General features: G+C 45.2%; 2 protein-coding genes across 4 annotated transcripts; both read right to left on the bottom strand.

Annotated features, from left to right (window-relative positions):
• Positions 1-334: 334 nt before the first annotated feature.
• Positions 335-5,609, bottom strand: LOC117857484 (probable inactive receptor kinase At5g58300). 2 transcript variants are annotated; one of them, XM_034740162.2, is made up of 3 exons: positions 5,187-5,609; positions 1,876-3,228; positions 335-1,245 (listed from the first exon to the last, which is right to left on the bottom strand). In XM_034740162.2, exons 2-3 carry the CDS (start codon positions 3,155-3,157, stop codon positions 620-622), a joined length of 1,908 nt encoding a protein of 635 aa, XP_034596053.1. In that variant the 5' UTR covers positions 3,158-3,228; positions 5,187-5,609; the 3' UTR covers positions 335-619. The 2 variants fall into 2 exon arrangements, with proteins under 2 accessions (XP_034596053.1, XP_072149885.1); XM_072293784.1 differs by lacking the exon at positions 5,187-5,609 and adding an exon at positions 3,768-5,170.
• A 2,100-nt stretch (positions 5,610-7,709) lies between these two features.
• On the bottom strand, positions 7,710-12,541 carry LOC117858209 (uncharacterized). Of its 2 annotated transcripts, XM_034741233.2 has the most exons (5): positions 12,270-12,541; positions 12,073-12,170; positions 10,757-10,877; positions 8,744-9,850; positions 7,710-8,384 (listed from the first exon to the last, which is right to left on the bottom strand). In XM_034741233.2, exons 2-5 carry the CDS (start codon positions 12,117-12,119, stop codon positions 7,968-7,970), a joined length of 1,692 nt encoding a protein of 563 aa, XP_034597124.1. In that variant the 5' UTR covers positions 12,120-12,170; positions 12,270-12,541; the 3' UTR covers positions 7,710-7,967. The 2 variants fall into 2 exon arrangements, with proteins under 2 accessions (XP_034597124.1, XP_034597125.1); XM_034741234.2 differs by lacking the exons at positions 12,073-12,170; positions 12,270-12,541 and having other exon boundaries at positions 10,753-10,877.
• Between the last annotated feature and the right edge of the window lie 6,046 nt (positions 12,542-18,587).

Here is an 18,587-nt window from a genome sequence, read left to right as displayed (position 1 = left end):
ACCATTTCACAAACTGAGGTAAGAAAATAGAAGCTGAATAAAATTAGTTTTTTTTTTTCGCCAGTAAAACTGTTTTTTTCTCGTTTGCCTCACGGGCGGGACGAGCAAGAGCATCGGTCATGTATACAGCCTGCAAGTGGTCGGAAGCTCTCTAACATACTACTACAGCCAGCAAGCGCTAGCTAAGGACGGTACATCCAGATCCAGCAAGCGGTTGCTACTTACCACCAGACATCAGCTACCAGATAAAGCAAGACTTTCGTTTGGTTCCATCTTTCCAACTTCAATTCATTAAGGAAGCACCGCAAAATCCGAGCACAAGGAGTGGCAGAAATATAGAAGGGAAATTCAATTCATTAATCACGCTGCAGATATTATGTCAAATTACAGAGCAACATTATCCTATGAAAATCAGAAGAGCTACTGATTTAACTGAACGATACAATGGCACGGATTATCAATCAGAATAAGGAAAAAAAATGCACAACAGATTTACTGGAAACAACCGGGGATCGAACAGAAACTGCGCTACGCAGGACGCTATCAACTTTGCTGAAGCTCTATAAGCAACTCACTATGCAACCTAGTTACCGTCTCTGGCTAAACTATGCTGTACCCCTCATGGTGCTTGGGCAGTCTCCGGCTTGTCCTCCAAGGGCGTCCTTGTCCCCGAAGAGTAGGAGTTCCGGATCTCCGTGATCCTCCTTATCACCTCCTCCATCTTGGGCCGCTGGTCGGGGACAGCGGCCACGCACGCCATTGCGATCTGAAGCATCTGAACCATCTCGTCCTCGACGTTGGGATGCCTTAACAAGTCCACATCGAAGACCTCAGCGGTCCATTCCTCACGAACCACAGACTGCACCCATCTTGGAAGGTGCTCGATGGAATCCTCACGCCCGGGAGATCTGAGAGGGGCTTTTCCAGTTAGCATTTCAAGGAGCAAGACACCGAAGCTGTAGACGTCGGACTTCTGAGTTGATTTCTTGGTCTCAAGGACTTCCGGTGCCCGGTATCCAACAAGACGTGGGGCAGCCTGTGGAGTGGTCATGAGCTGTGCCAAGCCAAACTCAGATACACAACCGTCCTGGTTCTGTGATAGAAGGACGTTCGATGCTTTGATGTTGCCATGGATGAACTTGCCACCTCCCTCGGCATGAAGATGAGCAATACCACGGGCTACATCAAGCGATATCTTGACTCTTGTCTCCCAGTCCAATGGAGCTCTTCCAGCAGATTTGTTACCTGAAAGTAGTTACAATGAAATGCAATAGTGTTATTTCATTTCAACAGTCAACACATTAGACAAAGTTCTCTTCAATGAAGACCGATGCTTCTGGCATGAGCTAACACACATTAAAAACGTAATGCTAAATGCCTAAATTTTATTGATACACTTACAATGAGTGCTAATGCCCGTGCATTTTCATGTTGAAAAATAATGCCTGTGCATTTTCTAACTCATGGTTTGCCAAAAGGGAAAAGGTAATTAACATAGAGAAATGGTGGTAAGTTTAGTTGATTCTTTCTGACAGAAGAAAAAAAAAAGTAATTATCCATATGACCTCACAATGAAACAAGAACTAACACATCAATTCTAGTACAAAATATGATACTGCTAAGTTTTCAAAGGAAATTATTTATCCCTCTCCTGAACCCACTAATAGCATGCTGATTTCACTGTAAAAGCCAATGAATCTATAGTTTTGGTTTTTTGGTTTCCTAGCTATATCTTAATAACCTTGAACTGGTGCATATTAGTCAACCTCAATTACCAGTTTCTGGCATCAGTATTAAGGAACAAGTTGAACAGGATAGAAAGCCAGAAATAAGTACTAATCGGTAATAACTAAAGAGGCAAAACAAAGAACATACCATGCAAAACAGCAGCGAGGCTACCAGACGGGACATAGTCAAACACCAATAGCTTCTCATCCTTGGAGTAATAGTAAGCACGCAATGGAACGACATTTTGGTGTTGGCCAACCCTGCCAATTATCTCCATCTGCTGTTCAAAGTCCTTCTTGCTCACCACCACTTCCTTCAGTCTCTTGACCACAACTGTGGTGCCATCCTCAAGAACAGCTTTGTAGGTGGTTCCATAACTTCCTTTCCCAAGAACTTCAGCAGAAGCTCTCAGTAAATCTTCCAAGTCAAAATTATATGAACTGCCCTCGAAGAAAACCAACTTATTCCTCTCTGCTTCCTGAACACCACTGCTGTAGTCTTCCTTAGGATTTTCTGCCCTGCCACCTGCAACAGCCTTTCCTTTGGATGAAGCTGTGGTAGGTTCAGTGTGCTTCTTTCTCTTGAAAATACATATCAAGAGCATGAGAATCAAAATAAGCAACAATACTCCTCCAACAGCAGCAATTGCAATTATCACAATAGTTTTGATCTTTTTCCATAAGCTCTTCTTGGTCTTACTGGGTGCTAGGGGTGATACTGGAGAAGGAGAAGGTGCCGTTCCTGGACATGGATCCAAAGGAAATCCACACAGAAAAGCATTCCCCAAGAAGGAACTTGCAGGAAATTTCTGCAAGGAAGGTGGTATTGGCCCGCTGAGGTTATTGTTGCTCAAATTCAAATGTCTCAATTTGGGGAGTTGGAGGTCAGGAATGGGTCCCGAAAGTGAGTTATTCTGGAGAAGTAATGCAGTAAGTTGAGTAAGATTTTGCACTTTCAATGGAATTTCTCCATCAAAAGTGTTGTACGACAGGTCTAAGAATGTTAAACTGGAAGAGAGGGAAGTTGGTATGATTCCAGACAGGTTATTATGCTGAAGATAGAGGGAATGGAGGGCAGGAATAGATCCTACATCAGGAGGGAGGTCAACAGTAAGGCGATTGGACCTAAGGCTCAATACCTCCAAGGCATCAAGCTTTCCAAGAGTGTCCGATGGTATTGGACCAAAGAGTCCTACAGCAGGTAGACGTAGTGTATGTACACGGCTCTTATCTGGTGTGCATGTCACCCCCACCCAGGTGGTACAGACAGGTGTTGTGGAGCTCCAGTTGAGCTTCTTGCCATGGGGCAGTGATGCAGCAAATGCAAGAAGAGCCTGCTTATCAGAGTTGAGATCAGCACTTTTGGCATGAGGAATGCTTGCAAAGAGAAGAGCAGCAGCCACAAAGGCTATCACTGTAAGATGTTGCATGGTTGAGACTTGCTGGAAAAGAATTGGATTCAGTACTACTGTACGAGCTTTCCCATCAGAACTTCAATCCTCTAGCAGCACAAGAAAAGAAATAGAAGTTAGTGAAACAGCGCATAACATCAAGATCATATATTCATATTTCATATACAACAACATAGCCTTTCATATTCATATTTCATATAAAAGAAAGAATTCAGTATATGATGCATGATGCACAAACTTTTGACCTCTGACACACTTTCATCACTAGCTTCCTAATGAGAAAAATAAAGACGATCAAAAGAATCTGAGAATTTTGAAAAGATGGGCATCTGGCAAATGTTGTAGAAAATAATACATCAGATATTTTAACCCCCAAAATACAAAAGAGATCTTCAAATAGATAGGCAGGAAGTAGACATTTTCTTGTACTAACAGCCTGTCAGTAGCATCTCTCCTTAGTTCCAAATCAAGGCCCCATTTTAGCTCATTTCATAAACAGACTCCCCGATTCAGTAAATAAATGTTAGGTATTCCATCACAAAACACAACACTTACGGCCTAAACAGAACTGTGACACACTAAAAGTACAAAAAGTTACTGCATTAGAACACTAAACAACAGAGTGTACCTTGTACAACATGACAATTTCTTCAGGAATTTCAGGGCAGCATTGAGAGCTACCCAAACTGTACCTACCTATGCTAGTACTTTGCATAACCCAGAATAATTCACTTTGGCAACTGGAGCTACCATGGTCAGAAATCAGAACACAGCCCTTGTTGGAATAAAAAGGAAAAGAAACTGGATTTAAGTGGTTAATAGTGAGGCATGCTATGAAGGGCGTCCCGCTGAAAGGAAACACACATGACCCTCATTGTCTTTTCCCTAGTCTCAACCATGAGACAAGCATCAAACTGACCTGCCATAGTTTATCTTCCTATTTTTAAACGGGGCAGTTGGGGATGGGATCAGGAGCATATGACAAAAGCAAACCATCCATATCACATCAGAAAGTAGCCATCATTCATCAGTCACGAGCCTCCTTTTAATAAAGCACATACCACATTATATTAACAAATTAGCTACAAAAATACTCACTAAACACTGTCCCCAAGCACTGGAATTATGACTAACAACCATCATAAGAGAACAGTGGCAGATAATGCCAAGAGCTGTTTAGCCAAAGTCTCCAAAAAGGGGAAAACTGCTAGATTCCTGTACTTGGAGCCTTGGAGGTGATCTCCATAATGTACCAGCCCATAATACTGCATTATAGCTGACCCAAACCTTCCCTCTACACCTGATGCAACAGTCATGCCGTTGCGTTCTAAAGAACCAAATGCTTACCAAAAGTGATGGCACATATACTAAAGGCTAGCACATAAAAGCGAAAGCTCTCTGATGCAATGCAAGAAACCAAAGGAAGGAAAAAGACGAGAGCTTTGAACTTTTGGTGGGGGGCTGGTTGAATTAATGCCGTTGTTCTATGCCCTGGATGGGCTAGCCTGGCATGGCCCTACACGCGAATCCATCCGCGTAATCGATTGTGAACCCAGTAAAGTGAGGATATGACTGTCTCAACCACACAAACAGCATTTACACCATAAAATCTTTTTCGATATGAAAAATGGGATCACTAACAAATACAGTGTAGGAAAGGAAAAGCAACCAAGAACTCATCACACCAGAGAGTAGTACTAAGTACTGACCAAGTGGTTCTTTAAATAACGTAAGATTCAAACTACCCAACTCTTCAAACACTAAAAAATCGGTCAATTTTCTCGTCTGCTGAAGAAAAAAATAGCAGCTACAACCAACTACTCACATTTTATCAAATCCTAAACAGTGACCTTTTGCAAAAAGGTCAAACATAACAAACTACATTTCAGTAACCTGCAATATCCCATATGCCCTGCCTAAATCCTCTCCCAAAGGTGGGGAATAGGGTCCAATCCAGAATTTAAAGTTGGCACCAAAATCAAACACCGAAGGCAAAGATTGCAGAAAACAAGAAAGCACGGACTGAAGAACGGAGAAGGCCCCAAACCTTCGGCTAGCAGAAAAATCAAGAAACGGCCGCCTCCCACTCCCCCTTCTCGCGTCCTCCGCCGCAAGATCCGTCCTCCGGCCGGAACCACGCGAGGGCGGCGGCGATTCGAGAGCCGCGGCCGCGGCTCAGCCCGATCTGCCCCCGGAGAAGGCCAGCATTGCGCCGAGGCGCCGCGGAGAGCCCCGGGCGGGAGTCCACGCCGGCGGCCACCCCCTCCCTCCTGCTCTCTCGCTGGAGACCCGGGAGCTCGCCGCGACTGTGAGCTGTTTCTCGTGCCTGTGCGGCTGTGCTGCTGCCCCTCTGTCCGGAGTGTCTGGGTGTGTGGCTTGTGGCGTGGTGGAGAGTGGAGTGGAGTGGGACGCGGGCTGGGCGCAGTGAGAGAACTCGAGTGTGCTGCGGCCTGCGCGTCGCCTGTGTGTACACATTTGGTGTGCATTTAAGAGAAGCGTGTCGGGAGCTTGGTTCTGGGGACTTTTGGGTGACGGATCTGCCCCTGAGCGTGACCGGCCGACCTCGGCCACGGCCAGAGCCGCAGCCCTGCAGAAGATGCGCTGGCGTGGCCTCTCTGGCAGTCTGGCTCATTGACTCCTAGAGTACAAACTACAATCTTCTCTTCTCCTGCCTTGGTTTCACCGTATGATGAACCAAGAAACATCAACCTACATTTACCAGTACGCTCTCAGCTGTTTTCTCGGTTTTTCTTTTTTGCAAAAGGAAAAGGAATTATCCTATCCTCTTCCTTTCAAGATTTTATGAATCTCCGAGCTTGAATTATCGAGCTGGATCTCTGGAAAGAATGTGGCATCGTTTCTCTCTTCATTTTCGAAGATAACTGGTATTGGTGGGTGCTTCAGTACACTGTATTGATTAATTCCTGTCAACGGATACCATGGTAGGTGAAGTTGGTGAACCGTGAGAGCAACGCAATACAAATTTCATGGCTATTAATTAACGCCTCAGATCAACAACTCCCCCTTTGGCTACCTCAGGCAAGCACCCAAGCTCCAACGGCATGAACAGATTGAAGTGAAGCTGCAACAGCAATGTTCACAAAATGGAGCCACTCAATCATGTCATGTATCAAGCAGAACAATTTTGTGCCGCCAAAAATGTCGATCACATATTACCAAGTAGAAAAACTGCAACTGGTCAGGCTTCTACAGCATCAATGATCTGAAGTACAGTATTTGGCTAAGAATCCGCCGGTTCTTCAGGAGATGATCCAGCACGTTTCACTAATTAGCAAGAGGATGCAAAAGGTCATCATGCTCCAACGCAACATGACAACGGGATGGTTGCATCTCGTGGTCCATTATATCGGTGGTTAATTGAATAGCCATGCTACAGATCTACAGTACCACTATACTACCATACGTGGCTACATCTTAAACAATAATTTTGCAGTAGCATGTTGGGATCCAGAAACAAATTTATGTTCCCATCCAACTTCGCCGCTCCTGTCTTCTCAGCAGCCTGGATGAATCGACTGGCAAGCCAATGCCAACACAGAAAACTTTATTCCAGATGAGCTACCACCGAGCAGGCCCATTCGAGAAAAAGATTAAGCAGATGATTAACATAAGCATTTCAACATTTCAAGTTTAGCACAAGGTTGACGACAACGGACAGACAGGTAAACTCCAAGGAGAAGAACCTCCAGGCAAACCGTTACCTAGGGCAAATAAAAGAATTGAGAATTTGGGGGACCTGTTCTTAATTAGCTCAGGTTATTTTCACCTAGAATGATGGTGCATCAGAGTGGTTGAACCACTGTCACAGCGACCAGTGGAGTTATTTGGTCAACCAGCGGCTCAAGATTCCACTTCAATTGCACTGGGACCACCTGTCGACTTGACTCGGTTTCCAGCAAATATTGTCCTAGACAGGTATGTCAGCGAGGTCTTAAACTTGAACATGCTAGTGTATTACGACCAGCTTTTACAATTTAGTAGATTATAAAGGGGAAAAAATGCGACAAAAAGGTCCTGCGAGTTAGGGGGTTTCCAAGAAAAAAAAAAGAAAATACTCCTCAAATTGTTACGATCAAGTACCTGCATTCCTAATGAGTTTTCACATCCCCTAATCCCCTCTGACAGCGTTGACCATTTGATATGTCTTTCGTCTGGCCTCGTACATCCCTTTAGATACCTCACTATGGATCGGGTACGCTTTAATTCAATTTGATACACTAGAATTTTGATTTAGGAGGAAGGATTTATAAAAATATTGAGATCATAATGCCACGCGTGAGATAAAGAAGAGAAGAATCCTGATGTTGTCTCTCCATGCGAATTATATGAAGTCTAAGCAATGGTGAAACATTTGGAGACTAAGAGTCACACTGGAGGCTAATCCTGAGCAATATCGAGCAAAAAACTCCATGGGATACGAAAACTTATAAAAGTTACAGCTCGTAGGAGGGTTTTTGCCATTTTCCAATTATAAATCAACGCGTGGGAACAAAGTGGTATTACAATTCACGTCATCGTGCAGTGAACACTTGAAACTTACACATCATAATGATGTTAAGGTTGTAAATTGAGTATATATTGTGTTCCCATACATTGGGTATTTGGGTTTCAAACACAAAAATCACTCAAAATAGATATTCAAGCTATCAAAGGAGTACAAGGTACAAAACCCCACTATCTTTATCTGCTCTAGCAGATCTATGAAAAGATGGGGGAAGGAGGAAACCGAACAGAGATAGCAGCATACAGTCTGTAATAGCTAGGGAAGAACAGAACAATGAGCCCATCTTTACGGGTTGTAAACAGTTCATAGCGGACCAAATGGCTCAGGGAGCGGCTCAAACCTGTGATCAAACACTGGGCTCTGGTCAGACTTGTCATCCACACTGTGCAACCAACTCGTATTCTTGGTGTCCTCCTTCAGCAACATCGCCTCATATCGTGAATTGGCGTATATATCCAGTTCACTCAGAACCTCTTTTGTTCCAGTGCTTTCCCTATCAGGGGAACCAATGGAGCTCCCGCCATTGTGTGAAAGAGCACCACTAGAATCTCCAGAGAAGTGCCCATTGCTGCTGCCATTATCGGTGAAGCATCGGTCACCATTTGAGACGGAATGGCCTGGGTCTGACGATCGAGCTGGTCGGCCCTTGGTATTAGTAGAGCGAATGCTATGAGGAAATAGAGAGGCACCACGGATGCCACCCAAATTTTGTCGAATGTCCTACAATGAAAGAGTCATTCAGTTTCTTCTAAGCAAGAAAACCTACCTGCAAACTTGTGAAACTTGAAATAACAAGAGTCTGTTGCCAACTGCAGATCCAAGAGGTAAAACTTACCAATTCGTAATGTATTTTTTTTTAAAAAAAATGCATCTTCTATAATTTACTAGATTCTTTATAACATTCAAAGTTACTACTTTAAACAGGCATAATCTGAAAAGTACTTTAGTTCAGGAATACAATAGCTGTAATCTTTCCTGCATACAGATGGAAACTACCTCTTTTTTCTGATTAAAATGGCAGAGATAGAAACACATAAGACCTTGTTCAATTCAATGTAAATATGAGGGGGTGAACATACCATGTGCCTGATAGCCATGTCAAGTGACTTCCTCGATATTGTCCTACCGAATCCATTGTCTGCAGCTGTGACAGATCGCGAGGGTCTAGTTGTTTGACCTTCCAAAACAGATCTTTCACTCTGCCTACTTTGGTGCCCATTGGTAGGAGAAGATGCCTTTGATTGTACATCAGAGAACTTACTTCGAGTGATAGCAGGCACAGACATCTTTTTTACAGGAGCTGAGGAAACTGGTTCAGCATTTGGCTTTGACCTGGCGCCCGAACCCATACCTGGTCGTACTCTACCAGCAGAGAGTGGTCGTTCTGGCAGTCTTGTCCTCAAGTTTGGTGGAGTTTCACTTGGAAAATCTGGAATATCTAGTGGGCGAACTGGAGCTCGTGGCCGTGTATTTGGGGAACTTGGACGGGATGATGGCGCTGATGAAGGTGCTGAACTCCGACCACTACTGGCTAAGGATCTGCCATTAGATGTCAAGTTATTGCTGCCAGAAATCCGCCCAACAGAAGGTGAGCGACCAACAGATGGTGCTGATGAACGCATGGTTGGCTGACGAGTGGGTGTGGATGACCGAGAGCTAGAACGGTTCACTGAAGGAACTGTACTTGATGAAGAACTGGTACGAGTTATTGCAGGAATTTTACCAGAGGATGAGCTGGGACGGCTCACTGCACTAGTTGTGCTTGAAGATGAACTGGACAAGATTCGAGACCGAGATGTTGGAGTTGATGATCTTGAGCTTTGTACTGACATGGTCTTGGGAGCAGTGGAGTTGGCCATAGAGCTAGACACAGAAGGATGATTTTTAACTGGAGTAGATGGACGAGTTTTAGTTGGTGTAGACGTACGGGCTTTGACAGGTGTAGAGGACCGTGTTGGCACTGGACGTGAAGATGTAACAGATGATTTTGATGCAGTAAGAGTGGCAGTCCGCTTGCTCGGGGTTGTAGGTCTTGAACTGATAGAGGAAATGTTTGCATTGAGGATTGATGAGCTGCTGTTGCTAGACATAAGAGTAGATTGAACTGCTGGGCGGGAGACAGAGTTACTTCGTGCTGGTCTAGCGGGAAATGTTGAATGCCCATTCTCTGGTTCAGAAGCGGAAAGCTGCAACAAACATACCATACAGTTGTGTTAACTATATTCATGATCCCCAACGATATGAGCAGCTGAGAGTAAATTTCAAAAAACAGTTCTGTAGCTGAGTATGTTCTCACAATTTGACTGAAGTGGGTGATTATCAAGTTTGCCATTTTGAACTACATGATACTTGATTTTCATGTCTCAAAAGTAAATTCCAGAATGCTGTGGAATTGTGGATTCAAATGTACTGCATGTACCATGTAGTACAACTAACATATGAGAGGTGTGTGCAATAATTTAAAGGTTTCCACATATGGTCACCAAATAATCAACCAACTATAAAGCAATTAATAAGCAAAGCCCTATGAGAAGGACAGTGATTTCTGCAATTGCACAAATAATAGTTATTCCTAAGGAAAGTTTTGTTGACAATATTGACAAATCATCGAGACATGATTGCTGAAAATAGAGTAAGAACTATGTTTTAGTACAATTTCATGTTTTAACATCCACTAATTTGACAGACTACCCAGATGATGAAGATGCTTATCAATCTTGTGCACACTATTTAAGACTGTACAGAAGATAAAAATGATTCTAGCAACTTTTTGAAGCTAGGCACAAAATGCTCTTGAATCCACTGTAAACTCCCAAATCAGTAGTTATTGCAGTTGTAGATCCCGTAAAGCATGGATAGATTATTGTTGCAAGGATGTCACAAACATTATTCCTTATGCAACTTGAATGCAGCAGTAGATTGTTATTCCTTATGCAAGCAAACCATTAATATGACCTGAGTGAATTCAAATGCCACTGATAATATAAAATATATATAACCTTCACAAAATATCTTGACATTGCATAGACAAAGATCAAGAAACATATTACATATAGAAACATATAGCATATAATAACAGTAACTGTACCAACCCTCGATGCTCTAGTCGTTGAGGATGACCTGGTAACAGTGCGTTTAGTCACTGTTGAGGATGTATCTTTCTCAGCAGCATCAAGTGCAGGAACACGAGGGGTTCCAGGGGGCGTCAAAAGCCTGCGGAATTCATTACATATGTTACAAGATCGGGTCAAGATATGTAGTCACTCGTGCACACATGCCACATGATCCTGGACAACAGATATCAGAATATTAAGACACAGATGATGATGTTCAAGCACAAAAATAGAAGTTAGCTCCTACATCTTGACCAACAAGGCAACAACACAACAATCCGTTTGTGAACAATCTCATGAAAATGGCATCCAAATCAACCTTTTTGTACAACTAGATGTTTATAGTTTCTTTCTAGAATACGCAGGAGTACCGTGCATCATTACATTAAGACAACTGCACAGGTTAGTTTATGTTGCACATAAGCCACGGAAAAAGTTGAGACTACGACCTAGCAAAGTGTCTAAAGCTGTTGCTCCTGCCAACAGCCACAACCAAATCTCATCTGAAAGCTCCGCAGAATGGTCTGCACCTGTGGATGCATTATCTTATCATTGTAAATCAGTAATGCTTCCTAATACGGATAAAGCTACCATGTTCACTAAGGGCAATCGAAATGGTGCTATGGTTGCATGAAAGCAATAAACATTTCAACTAAACTTGTATTGAAATGATAAGAAAACACCACAAGTCTGATATGTGTACCTTCCAAATTTCACAATTACATGGGCGATGTAATCATATTCTACAGAAATCGCAGTATTTCATTTAAACAACAATAGAATCATTCCAAAATGAGATAATTTGAAGACATTCTGAAGTAGGAAACCCTATCTGTCATTCTATTCTTTTTATTTGATTTCCTCTTACTAAGAAAAAAAAAGTATGTATACATAACGTCCAGAGCTTTGCTCGTCATGGAAGGAGCCCACATGCCAACCATCAAGTTGCATGCCTATCTTTGCTCTCAGCATAACTAACTCCCCAGCTAATCCAAACAAGGTCCCTACCAGGCAGGCCAACCTTGCCCAATGCCCACAAGCAATCACAGTCAGCACACCCAAAACCCCCCAAAAATGATTTGGGAAAAACCCTGGAGAAACCAAGTACAATGAGTAGAGAGTCGTCGGGGAGCGACCAAGCAAACTTTCTAGACCGTTCGAGAACACCGCATAGCCAACCATTTTGACTACGTTCACGGCAACTATTCAAATGATTAACCAATCGCATGCGGCACAAAATCGTGGCCACATTAGGAAATCGGATCACCGCAAAACGAGAGTAATCATTCAATCACCAGTCATAGTCGTTCTTCCCGATCTCCGTGTCCAGCAGGTCGTCCATCTCGACCCCCCCGCCGCAGACCAAAAACCGGCGCTAGATCGACACACGCAACTGCAAAAGGGGAAAAAAAAATTAAAACCACCACTCGTAAACTCAAAACGCGAACGATAAAACTCAGCGGTGCCGTTACGGTCCGGTACTCGCACTTACCCCGGCGATTGGGCGAGAGGGGGTGCGTCGGCGCGCCCGCCGGAGACGGCTCGGGCCTCGAGGGATTCGAATCGGCGGAAGGGGAGAGCCTCTCCCACCCTGCGCCGTGCTCTCCTGGGTCCTGGCCCTCTTGCTCGCGGCGAGGAGCTGCGCGTTTGCGCGGGTTTGAGACCGCGGGGGAAGAGGAGGCGACTGCGACGGGAGACGGGGCAGGGATGGATGCGTGTGCTTTGCTCGATTGCTCCGCGGTTTTTTTTTTTTCTCGAGTCTTCCTTCCCTTCGTTTGATTTTCGAATCGCCAGGCGGTAAATATTGGCACCTGGTGAGTGTTATTTTAGTCCATGTGGGCCCAGTAAAGAGCGCGGTCCCAGTGGTCAGTGGGTTTGGCTGCTCGTGGCACGGCGTGGCGGTAGCGAAAGGGCTGGTAATAAACTACTCCGTAAAACCGGACAAAGTGTACTTGAGGCGGTAAGCCTGGAGGTCGGCGGAGTCTTTTTGGACGGAACGGAAACGGACAGAGGCCAGGTATTGGGGTTCAATGGGGGCCGCACCCTGACAGGTGGGGTTTCATCAACATCCCCACAGGTCAGTCGCTATCCATGGCAGCCAGAGGGCCCAGAGCCCACCGGCCACCGCTCCGGTCAAGGATGGGGATGTTGAGGTGGATGAGTGGATCACCGGTCCGAGCGCGCGGGCGATTGTTTAACAGGTGTCAGGCGTTACGGGCGCGACCGGCAGCAAGCTAGCGACGGGCGTTTTGAGTCACGGAATGCTGAGCTAGTTAATTATCTAGGGCCTTCCTACCTTAGGTCCCCCGTGCATCCAATTTTGAATTTGGGCCTGAAATGGGAGACCTACGAAACATTTGCATCCTAATAAATTCTTAATATAAATAACCAAAACGCGTGTTGTTTCTTTTTGCGTTTAGATTTAAACCAGAATGTCGCCACCCAACAATTCCCAAAAATTCGCATTTTATATCGTACAGCCCAGCAGCACAGTTCCAAGTAAACTTCGTGGCTGTCGAATTGGAGCAGCACTGGCAAGTTCGGTACGAGATCGTAATTAATGACATCACCTGCAAGCTTCATCATCACGCGTCGTCGCCGTGCTTGCGTACGCGGTACGCGCGTCGCAGCTGACACCTCAGGATAATCCGGAGCTCCGGATCCAGTACCTGGCAGGCTGCCGCAGGCGTGCCGCCGCCGGGGAGGCCGGAAGAGGGCACGTCTAAGCGCTGCGGCGCCGGTGCGCAGCGCACGGTTAGTTGGGCGGTGGCGATCGGCGCAGCTGCCCCGTCGCCGTCAGGAAGCCGGCGGGAGAGGACAGGAGATCGCACGCGCCATTGATGAGGGCCGGCCGAGCTATAGCCAACTTTGTTTCATTTACTGGCATCAGCCGCCTCTCGTGAATGCTTCGGATGGATGGACGAGAGCAAGTTGGGCTGTTACTGTAGGACATGTATATTGCAGCGGTCCATGCCATATTGCCATGCCAAATGACATGCGTGGCGCCATTGCCCCGGCAGGGGGCGCGGCGGCGTGGGCTGTGGCCACACAGGCATTTCCGCAAACAGCTGACGTCACGCGCATGCTCCAAACAACGGCGACCGTCATCGATTGCACTTTGCAGCAACCCATCCAGGACCGCAGGCGCCAGGCATGGCTTGCCTCAGCCTCAGCAGGAGCCGCATTGCAGAAATTAGTAAGGGAGGAACGGAAGATTCAGGATTGCCATCGATGGAAATCATCGGTCTTCGTCCTTCCCTCGCGGCAGCCGCCCTCGAGTCGCTGATGATGGTGGCGCGGCTGGTTTGACGATGGATCGAGGGGTTGCTTTGTGCAATTTCCGTCAAGTTAAAGGGGCCGGGGTGCACAGAATCTGAGATCAAGTCCCCTGAGACCTTATTTAGTTGCCAAAATTTAAAGTGCCAAAATTTCTGTGCCGGCACTGTAACATACTGTAGCATTTCGTTTGCATTTGTGAATTATTGTCCAAACATTGACTAATTAGGCTCAAAAGATTCGTCTCACAAAGTACAACAAAACTGTGCAATTAGTTTTTACTTTCGTCTACATTTAGTACTCCATGCATGTACCGCAAGTTTGATGTGATGGGGAATCTTCTTTTTACATAGTACCAAAGTTGGGATTTAGGGGTGAACTAAACAAAGGCTGAACTTGATTCAACGGACAAAATGACTTTGGGGGTGTTTGGATCCCCGGGCTAAACTTTAGCCCCTGTCACATCGAATGTTTGGACACTAATTAGGAGTATTAAATATAAGCTAATTACAAAATCAATTTCACAATCTCTAGGCTAAATCGCGAGACGAATCTATTAAGCCTATTAGGCTTAATAGATTCGTCTCGCGATTTAGCCTAGGGGTTCTGCAATTAGTTTTGTAATTAGCTTATGTTTAGTCCTTCTAATTAGCATCTGAATATTCGATGTGACATGGACTAAACTTTAACTTTAGGATCCAAACACCTTTCTTAAATTTGCAGGAAGACCCCTCATTTGGATTGTGGTTATCATTCGCGACCCAAATATGTACAATAATACCCCTCATTTGGATCGTGATGGTAGATCGCGATCCAATTTTTTACATAAACCCCCCTAGTTGCTATTGGGATACTTTATGGCCGGGTGCCGGCAGATGAACAGCGATGAAGAGCGAGGAGATGGTCATTATGAAGGCACAGCGTCATCAAAGGGTAAGGAATCAGACGGAGGTGTCCGACAAATTTCGGCCGATTCAGCATCACGGAGATAGTTCCATGTGCAGACGAAGGTCGCTAGGGGGGAGCCCTCAGCGTTGTGAGCCGCAGCCGAGCAAAATAGATCCCAGACTCCGAATCGAGGCCGGCGATGAGGATGTGGCAATTTCCTCATGAGGTTTGCTACGAGTTACTGAATACCATCTGCAGTCAAATTCAAAGTTTCAAACAACAGACGAGGCATAGTTTCTTTCAAAAAAAATTTGAAAGGAAAAAAAAGACGAGCTACAGAAATTTCAGGCAATTGCAAATGCAAGTGACTGAACCGTCTTTTGTTGATACTCCCCCCTTCCAAATTGTAAATCATTTTAGCTTTTCTATGTGCATAGTCTTTTTCATGCACCTAAATATTGTATATGTCTATACGCATAATAATCTTAAAAAAGTCAAAACGATCTATCATTTGAAACAGAGTGAGTACTTAACTAAACGAGCGTCACAAATGTGGACACAGGCCTGAAGCTGTTGGGCTTTGCACCTGATGGCCAAAACTTTGCAAGTCATCACTCGTGTCTCCTCTCTTCAGAGCCCAGTGTCGGGAACAGGGAGAATAAGGTTGCTCCGGCTTCAGTCGCAGGAGATCCTACTAACCCAAAAGCCCAAAAGCCCAAAACTAGTTGCGTCGTCCTCCCGATCTGTAATACCTCTTGAGCGAATTGGTGCTGCAGGGGAGTACCGGAATTTTTCCAGGAGCCAGGTATACGTTTTCAGTGCCTGCATTGTGATTCTCTGCAAAGAGAGATTCAGAATAATCAGTAGCCTCAGTTTTACAGATTTACAGTTATACCACCAGCGAAATGCTCGCAGTTGCCAGTCCGAACATGGATCACAATGTACGATTACATTTTACTCCAAAAAAAAAAACAATTGGCATGCTACTGACTACAGAGATTCTTCTGCAGTTCTTTGTAGGTAACCGAGTGCTGTGCTATCTCAGCACTAATGCACCAAGTTCAGTTCAGTCTACGGGCAACCCTGTCCATCTGAAACCTTTAGTTCAGTCTGTGACAGGTGTTAAATCTGAAGCCAAACAGGCCCGTAAAGTTTCCCGTTCTCGTGGCCTGTTTGGACGTCGGAACTTGGGACTGTGCCCGCCGGATCTGTCTCTCTCGTCTCCGAGACCCCATCTCTTATCTGTTCCTGTCAGCATCCTTTTTGATGGCTTGTTTACTGTCAACTTCAGACGTACTGCAAGTCTCCTGCCTATGTAAACCAGCACTTGCCTTGCCGTTTAGTTGAAGCACCTAGCTAAAATCCGTCCTGCTCAATCTTCCACCGAAAGCTACCGCTCCCCTTGTTAAACTATGTCCTCGCGCCTTTCGTGTGTGAATGCTGCTGCATTTGCTTGATTCCGTTGAGCTCCGAGTCGGAGAGGACTGCAACTGCAATGCTGTTCTCCGTCAGTATCAGCATCACTGCATCAGCATCAGATAACGCATAGAAGAATACCTCGCCCAGAGAACATCGCCATCGACATCCACCGGTGCCGTGGAAGCTAGAAAGTGAGTGAGCCACAATCTTCCTGGATCATTCCTTACCTTCGACTCAGGATTAAACTTTTCTCACGTCATCGAGCTATCCATTATGCATATACAGTTCATCCGGCTAGCTCATCATCGGCGCCGTTTTTCCGATGGGATTTAGCTGCGTGTCGGGCGGCGAGTCCGTACTTGAGGCGCCGTCAGCGAGAAGCTCTCGACCCGCCTGCAGTCAACGCGCGTGCTGCCCTTGAAGGCTTGAACGAATCTGAAGCAACGTAAAGGCTCCGTTTGGAGGACGGTACTAAATTTTAGTCCATGCCACATCAAATATTTAGATACTAATTAAACCTATTAAATATAGATTAATTGTACAACCAATTGCATAATGAAGATTAATTCGCGAGACGAATATAATAAGCCTAATTAGTTCCTGATTTGACCATATGATGCTACAATAAATATGTGCTAATCATAGGTTAATTAGATTTAATAGATTCGTTTTGCGAATTAGCCACGGCTTATGCAATTCAGTTTTATATAATTAGTTCACGTTTACTTGGTATCCAAAATATTCGATGTGACTTAGAATTAAAAATTAATCCACGGATCCAAACACCTCTTTTTAAATTATGGCGTTGGTCCTTCTTGTTCTTTCTTCCGCGGCGGATTAGTCAGGGCGTGTTGGACCGTCGGTTGTGCGCACCAATCGGAGACGCTGCCGTGGCCGCGCCCTGGATCTTGGCAAGCCGTTTGTAAATGGAATCCTTAACTTGTGCAGCAACTTCTGATGCTTAGTCACTGGAGTCTGATGCTTAGTCAGATATGATAACTTAAGATTTTTCTTTAGAAAACTGCTTTGCATGTACTAAACATGTTTCCCCTGAAGATGTGAGGCAGTTGAGAGAAGTTAACCAAACACCTGGACCGTCCAGAAGCGGCTGCAGTGCACACACGTACGCATCTTGGAAGCTGAACCTTGGATGTATATCTCGTGATGGCTTTGGCTTCCTGTTTTTCTTCCCGGCCTCTCCGTGGACCTATGGTTCGAAGTCGGATTACCTGCCATGGTTTCAACAAGCACGGCACGGGACAACCGGACAACTACCAGGTTAGGATTGGAGCACGTCCTTCGTTTCAGTTTTACGCGTCACTTCTGTGCACCAGCTAGGACGTGATGTTTACTGGGATTTTGTTGATCTTGTGTCTGAAAGCTTCTGTTCAAACCCTGTCTTCCTAGTCTAGTACTACTGACTCACCGCGGTGTCACTGTTCCTGAATACTCGACACCTACGGTCAAGGCTCTTTTATGTCCAGGTGTCCTTGTCTTGGACGGATCAACGAGAATTACGTACGTCTTCTGCTTTGGTCACGCTCAACCGACGGTGAAAGCTACGAATCGCCTCGCTGACTTGACGTTCTCCTCCTAATAAGATTACTATGTGACAACCTGTGTGCTGTTGAATGGATGCAATATTACGCAATGCATGTTTTCTAAATTAAATTTCACTAATTTTTACCAATTTTCGGAAAAAACGAAAATACTAAATTAAAGCAAAAAAGAACGGGTCAGATTGAGACTTGTAGGCCCTCGTGGCCTTGTTTGTCAGCTAGCTCATCATCCGCGGTCCGCGCCGTTGTCTCGATGGGATTTGTCTGCGTGTCAGTACCGGACAACGAGTCCGTACTCCAGGCGTCGTCAACTAGAAGCTATCGATTGACGAGTCTGATGAAGCAAAAGCAGAGCAAAGGTAAAAGCAACCAAAACTTGTCCATTTTTATCCTTCCTTTTGGCTCCCCGGTGGATCAGAGACGATGCTGTGCCTCGGATCTCGGCAGTTGAAAACGGAAATCATCGGAATTCTGCTGGAACGAGGCGTGCGTTCAGATCTTGGCATGTCTTCCCTGAAGCAGATCAGAAGCGGTTGAGGCAAGCTAACCAAACCTGGACCATCATCAGAAGCAAGCGGCTGCGGGGCGCGCACGTACGCATCTTCCGTGCTCAATTAACGTTGGATTACTACTGGTCGTGCACTCGTGATGGCGGCCTGACTGACTTC

Source organism: Setaria viridis, chromosome 5, assembly GCF_005286985.2.
Source record: "Setaria viridis chromosome 5, Setaria_viridis_v4.0, whole genome shotgun sequence".
Taxonomy (NCBI): domain Eukaryota; kingdom Viridiplantae; phylum Streptophyta; class Magnoliopsida; order Poales; family Poaceae; genus Setaria; species Setaria viridis.
This window is presented reverse-complemented; position numbering and strand designations above follow the sequence as displayed.

What these genes read in the sequence shown, in the direction of transcription:
- LOC117858209 (XM_034741233.2), bottom strand. Translation starts at nt 12,119, where the DNA reads ATGGACGACCTGCTGGACACGGAGATCGGGAAGAACGACTATGACTG. An exon ending in GGGAAGAACGACTATGACTG is followed by an intron (nt 10,878 to 12,072) that starts GTGATTGAATGA and finishes TGAATTCCGCAG; the next exon opens with GCTTTTGACGCCCCCTGGAA. An exon ending in ACATGGCTATCAGGCACATG is followed by an intron (nt 8,385 to 8,743) that starts GTATGTTCACCC and finishes CTTTCATTGTAG; the next exon opens with GACATTCGACAAAATTTGGG.
- LOC117857484 (XM_034740162.2), bottom strand. Translation starts at nt 3,157, where the DNA reads ATGCAACATCTTACAGTGATAGCCTTTGTGGCTGCTGCTCTTCTCTTT. An exon ending in CCTCGCTGCTGTTTTGCATG is followed by an intron (nt 1,246 to 1,875) that starts GTATGTTCTTTG and finishes AACTACTTTCAG; the next exon opens with GTAACAAATCTGCTGGAAGA.